General features: G+C 39.0%; 1 protein-coding gene across 1 annotated transcript; it reads left to right on the top strand.

Moving 5' to 3' along the window:
- The first annotated feature begins 2103 nt into the window (after positions 1-2103).
- Positions 2104-6533, top strand: LOC104984059 (ankyrin repeat domain-containing protein 26-like). Its single transcript, XM_010833702.1, has 3 exons — positions 2104-2781; positions 5979-6127; positions 6404-6533. The coding sequence occupies exons 1-3, from the start codon at positions 2725-2727 to the stop codon at positions 6525-6527; spliced, it is 330 nt and encodes a 109-aa protein (XP_010832004.1). The 5' UTR covers positions 2104-2724; the 3' UTR covers positions 6528-6533.
- The last annotated feature ends 9 nt before the right edge of the window (positions 6534-6542 follow it).

Below are 6542 nucleotides of genomic sequence, written 5' to 3'. Positions count from 1 at the left end.
ATTTGCTCGTTTCTCCGTGAGCTTGGTAAGTCCAGGAAACACAGATTCAAATAAAACGGCTACACGAGTCCCTCCAACACTGGACGGTGTGAAATAGGAAAACTACAAAATAAATAGAAGCAGCTTCTGTCAGTTCATGTTGATTGTTTCTCTTCTCAGTCGATACCTTTTATAAAATATCAAGCAGAATCTCCTCCTTCAGAGTCCCAGGATTTGTACTTATATTGGTTTCTTAAAGATTGATTCTATACTAGACCTGGAAAGTTTTATATCCTAAATATTTCTGGAAACATCCCACAGTTCAGGTCTGCATCACCTTTTTTTCCCCACCGTTAATGCCTTCAGATTCATCTTCCTCGTTTTATTTGCGTGCTCTTCAGTTTCATCCCTCCCTCAGCATTTAGTCACCAATCTCAAAAGCACACGTGACCATGAAGCACTCTAAAGCACATTAATGTCTAGACCTCTGAAAGCGCCACTGATGCTTTCATAACCTGACTTCTGCCTGACTCTCCATCTCTCTCTCTTTCTGTCCTTTGCCCTGGAATTCTGAACTGCTGTTGATGTCCCCCTCACCTGTTCCTGTTGTTGTTGTACAGTCGCTCAGTCATGTCTGACTCTCTGTGACCCCATGGACTGCAGCACACCAGGCTTCCCTGTCCTTCACCATCTCCCGGAGCTTGCTCAAACTCGTGTTTATGGAGTCGGTGATGCCATCCAACCATCTCATCCTCTGTCATCCCCTTCTCCTCCTGACTTCAGTCTTTCCCAGCATCAGGGTCTTTTCCAGTGAGTCAGCTCTTCACATCAGGTGGCCAAAGTAGTGGAGCTTTAGTGTCAGCGTCAGTCCTTCCAATGAATATTCAGAACTGATTTCCTTTAGGATTGACTGGTTGGATCTCCTTGCAGTCCAAGGGACTCTCAAGGTCTTCTCCAACACCACAGTTGAAAAACATCAGTTCTTTGGCATTCAGTCTTCTTTATGGTCCAACTCTCACATTCATACATGACTACTGGAAAAACCACAGCTTTGACTAGACAGACCTTTGTCAGCAAAGTAATGTGTCTGCTTTTTAATATGTTGTCAATGTTTGTCATATCTTTTCTTCCAAGGAGAAAGTGTCTTTTAATTTTATGGCTGCAGTCACCATCTGCATTGATTTACGAGCCCCCCAAAAATAAAGTCTGTCACCGTTCCCATTGTTTCCCCATCTCTTTGCCATGAAGTGGTGGGGCCAGATGCCATGATCTCCGGTAGTCCCTGTCCCTGTACTTTGTCAATATCTACCCTGTCGTGCGTGTGCTTCTGTCCCCGTCTTGCTGCACCCTTAAGTGCTCTCCCTTTCCTGCCCTCTGTTCCCTTGAAGTCTCTGCTCAGACATTATCTCCAGAAGAGCCATCCCTGACACCTTTTATCTACATTTTTCTTTAAACTCTGTTATCTAGTACTGAGCAGAAAACTGAGAAATAATTATTGAATAAAAGAAATAAAGACTATTTATACCAAGGTGATTTTTAAAATTTTATTTCTTTTTTTAAAATTTTATTTTTTAACTTTAAAATATTGTATTGGTTTTGCCATATATCAACATGAATCCGCCACAGGTATACACGTGTTCCCCATCCTGACCCCTCTTCCCTCCTCCCTCCCCGTACCATCCTTCTGGGTCGTCCCAGTGCACCAGCCCCAAGCATCCAGCATCGTGCATCGAACCTGGACTGGCGACTCGTTTCATATATGATATTATACATGTTTCAATGCCATTCTCCCAAATCATCCCACCCTCTCCCTCTTTATTGGAGGATAATTGCTTTACAGAATGTTGTTGTTTTCTGTCAAACATCATCATGAATCAGCCATAGGTATACATATATCCCCTCCCTTTTGAACCTCCCTCCCATCTCCCTCCCCATCCCAGCCCTCTAGATTGGTAAGAGCCCCTGTTTGAGTTTCCTGAGCCATACAGCAAATTCCCGTTGGCTGTATATACCAAGGTGATTTTTAAGAGCTTGTCGTCTGCAGTTTAGGAGCCAAGAGGATTGACATGTGAAGAAATAATTTACAGTTCAGATGTGTGTCTATCACTAGGAAAATCTAGAAAGATACACTAGAAAAATCTTTAAAGTACTAAGGTAGCTACAAGGAAAGAGATACCTTTTATCTGGTGAAAGATAGCTGTAATCAAAGACAATTTCACAAAGCAGGTTGAGTCTTAAAAGAGGAAAAGTAACTTGTCAAAAGAGTACAGGGAAGCATTTCAGATTAAGGAACTGACAAAAGCATAAAAAGTAAGAGGAATTTTGTAAACCATGAGTAATGTTGCAGTCAAAGCTTGGCATGTTTTTAAAAAAGTATTGTTATGAACTAGAGAAGAGAATGTATTGTGACTTTATATGTCTGTCCTGTATTTTGAAATTTTGTTTGGTTTCTGATTGTTTTGTTCACTGATGTTTGGATGAATCTGTGACTGAATCTTTGAGCTGTATGTGTGCCTGTAACCTGGTGACATCTGGCATTTCCCAAAGGATTTGGTTAAAATTTTTAGATCATTGGAAGTATTTCTTAAAGAAGTAGATATTCAGTTGAAGATTAAGATTGACTTAATCTGTCATTTGATACAATGTTTTAGATCTACGTTTTAAATGAAGATTATGTCTTTTATCTAAACATTCTAAGTAATTTTAACTAAACATACAGATTTGTCAGCAGAACTAGACTTGGAAATGATATCAGAGGAAGCACAGGAAAAACCTGATGGAGATGAAAATAACCATTCACAGGTATGTAAAACTGTAAATTTCAATTTCTGGTTTAATACTGTATGAGAAAATGTGTATCAAACAAGGCAAATTAGAATGGAAAGATAAGTTAAAACCCATCACAAATGAGTTAAAGCAGAAGTTCGGTGAAATACAAAATTACCATTTGTCCTGAGGAAGATTCACTACGTGATAACCCTAAAAAAGGAGTAAACAAAAAGGAAATATCTCCTAATATGACAAATAATATACTTGATTGTGAGGGAAAAGATGCATTTGGAGTATCTATGTCTCTAGTATTCCCAGCATTTCCTGAACAAAAAGAACCCAGTCTTGAAAACTTTTTCCATTGTCTGTAAACTCTGGGTCCCTGGGATATGCTTGTCGGTCATCTTCAAAGCTTTGTTTCACTGAAAATAAAGTAGACGTTGAAAATGATCAACTAGACATTGAACACGTGTTTATCAAAATTGAGGAGAGTTTTTATAATGATACAGAAAATAAAAATGGAGCAGACCCAGTAGTTACATTTGAAGTGAAAGAAGAATAAGAGTTTGATATGCAAATGTCACAAAATATGAGGCAAAATCCTACTAATTGGAAATTAGACATCCGACAGACACATCAGTCAAGTCTGTGGCTTGTCCACTCCGGGAAGATGAAACACATTATTCAAATAAAAAGTCACAGTACTCCTGCTGTTGTTACAAATACTGATCAGAAAAGCAAACCAATACAGGACTGGTTCCAGAAGCCACTGCCTGTGGATAATTGTAGTGCTTGTAAGGATAAAAGCATGGAACTCGACTTAGAAAATGGGAATTCTTCACCGAAAAGTCACAGAGCATCCAAAGTGTATGTAAATGAAGAATTCCAGAAGGATATGCAGAGATTTAAGAATGAAATAGACATGTTACAAGTAGAGTTGCTGGCTTTGGAAAAAGAAAATTCAACTTTCAAAAGAGGTAGAGGTTCCTTTGCTCTTGCTTTGGTTTTTCTCTTTCTCAATGATCTGGTCTGTTTGATTTTCCACTTATGAATAAAGTGGGGTCATCTAAATAGGTAATTGTGTAGAAATAGATTGTCTGCCATCACAATAATAGGAATGCAGGAAACAATTTTCATGGCTTTTGTCCTTCAATCAGTCTAATATCTAATTCTGTCTCTGTCAGTCTTTCATGTGGACTGGGAAACTCATTTAGCTATGTACCACGTGATCTTCTGAGCCTGAATAAGCACCAGGGAAATTGCTTAAGAAGTATAATCAGCTAGGGTTTTGCAGTTTTTTTTTTTTTTTCCTTTAACTCTGTCAGATTAAATATGTTGTATTTCCATAGAATGGGAAGAAAGCAGTGACTGAGAGAAGGGACATAAACACGTGTTCCCTCTAATCTCTTCATTGTGGTTGAATGTGTGTGATCTTCTCTGCTTTCCACAGTCACTGGGCTCTTAGATTCCCAGCATGGCTGCTTCAGGATCTTTTCAATAACAAATACATGTGCTCCCACATAGGCTTTAATCACCACTCTCAGATGTTTATTTTGGGACAGACCTTTCCATTAAGTTTTTTACTAAAATGTAGTAAGTTTTGACATGTGTGATTTTGTCACATAGGGTGTGTGTGTGTGTGTGTGTGTGTGTGAAAGTTGCTCAGTCGTGTCTGACTCTTGGCAAGCCCTTGGACTGTAGCCTGCCAGGCTCCTCTGTCCTTGGTATACCAGAGTGGGTAGCTGTTCCCTTCTCCAGGGGATCTTTCCAACCCACATCTCCCGCATTGAAGGTGGGTGGATTCTTTCATATTTGAGCCACCAGGGAAGACCATAGGTAGTATAAAACCACAGCAAAAAAGAAAAAATATTGTCTTTATCTCCAAAGGAGAAAACTGAGTTTTGAGACGCTGAGAGATTTTTCTTTCTTCAGTAATAGGTTTTTAAAATTGTTTGTTTGCTCTTTTGTGTAAGAGGTGCTTTAACTGAATTTGAACAATAGACAAGGGGAACAAAAATAAAAACCTCTATGTATTTTCCGGTAAAAAAAAAAAAAAGGAGATGAACCCTATCCCCAACTGCTGCTGCATCACTTCAGTCGTGTCCGACTCTGTGTGACCCCATAGACGGCAGCCCACCAGGCTCTGCCGTCCCTGGGATTCTCCAGGCAAGAACACTGGAGTGGGTTGCCATTTCCTTCTCCAAAGCACAAAAGTGAAAAGTGAAAGTGAAGTCGCTCGGTCGTGTCTGACTCTTTGCGACCCCATGGGCTGCAGCCTACCAGGCTCCTCCGCCCATGTGATTTTCCAGGCAAGAGTACTGGAGTGGGTTGCCATTGCCTTCTCCATATCCCCAACTAAGGCATTTAAAAATACTCTGCCAAAGTCACACTTTTAACTTATCTGATTAATCTGATGAATTCATCTGGTAATTTATCACATTCAAGGTTACAGAATTGTATCATTTCTTTTGGTGCCATAAAATGCTAGGGAAAGCCACTTTAGGGGCTTCAAACAAAACCTTGAACTTTTTTGAATTTTATTGCTGTTTTTGGTAAATAGTGGGGCAACAGTATGCAATTATTTCTATACCCTCTAGCTGTAAGGTTTGACGGTTATTGCATGTGGAATTGGGAAGCATTACTTACATTCCAGAATTCCACACTAACAACTCCTCAGTTTCGTTCTGCTCCTTGTGTTTTGGTAAACTTAGGTAAACTTTTTCTCATATATTTTAGTGAACACCATCACTTTTTTGCTATCTCCGGGATCCAGGTGAAAAAAAGAATTGTAAAAGGCAGAGGGAAAAGAATAGCTTTAGTGCAGAAAGAAGAATGTTTCCTTTCTGTCTCTGAGGCACTAAGGTGTCACATCCTCTACATCTGGCTGTTTAATGGAAAATCCAGGTGGTAAAGACTGAAGAGGACAGATTTTGTGTCTTTGTCTTTTTATTTCTCTGTCTCTGCCAGTCAGATGGGGAAGACTGAATGTGAATAATTGCATCTTATGAAGAAAGCCATTTTTGAAATTTGGGGAATTTTGTTTCTTTTCCTCAAACAGAAAGGAGCAGATTTTACAAAAATTTCAGTGACTTGTAAGTGGTAAAATAAGCACAAAAATGTTTTTATCACTTAAATTCAGGGCAAACGCTGAAGCAAATAATAAAATTGAAAACAAAGATCTTTATAATAAAGAAGTAGCAATTATTCTTAGTGTCAAACTTTCACTAAAGGTTCAAGAAAAGAAGCACAAAAGTAGTGAAGTGGAAGTATCAGACAACGAATGTGATGCTGCTGCTGAGAGTGGATTGATTCAGCAGAGAAAGAGTGGAAGAAACAGCAGCCAGGAGTTTCCTGCTGCGGAGAATGAAGATTTTGATAGGTAATCCTGTATCAATATTTCACATCAGATCATTTGTTATTTTCCTATAAAATAATTTCTAACTTGAACTAATGTTTGTGATTTACACATTTTATATTTTACTAGGGATATAGTTATTTTGAATACTCTTGTCCTTTAGCCTCAATACTAGAGTTCCTTTGTTAACATACCACCGTGTTACAGTATTAGAGTATTCTGGAGTTGACTGCATACTTGCCTTAACCAGTGTGTTGTAAAGTTAAATTTATGTCACTGATGAGCATCCTTTCATTTCAGTCTGAGGACTTCCTTCAGCGTTTCTCATGAGGCGGGACTAGTGGTGACGAACTCCCTCAGGTTTGCTTTGTCTGGGAAAGTTTTTATTTCTCCTTCATTTCTGAAAGACACCTTTTCTGGATAGAGTACTCTTGGTTGG

This window comes from Bison bison, unplaced genomic scaffold (assembly GCF_000754665.1).
Source record: "Bison bison bison isolate TAMUID 2011002044 unplaced genomic scaffold, Bison_UMD1.0 scf7180017464047, whole genome shotgun sequence".
Classification (NCBI taxonomy): Eukaryota; Metazoa; Chordata; class Mammalia; order Artiodactyla; family Bovidae; genus Bison; species Bison bison.
This window is presented reverse-complemented; position numbering and strand designations above follow the sequence as displayed.

What these genes read in the sequence shown, in the direction of transcription:
- LOC104984059 (XM_010833702.1), top strand. Translation starts at nt 2,725, where the DNA reads ATGATATCAGAGGAAGCACAGGAAAAACCTGATGGAGATGAAAATAAC. An exon ending in ATGAAAATAACCATTCACAG is followed by an intron (nt 2,782 to 5,978) that starts GTATGTAAAACT and finishes CTTTCACTAAAG; the next exon opens with GTTCAAGAAAAGAAGCACAA. An exon ending in GAGAATGAAGATTTTGATAG is followed by an intron (nt 6,128 to 6,403) that starts GTAATCCTGTAT and finishes CTTTCATTTCAG; the next exon opens with TCTGAGGACTTCCTTCAGCG.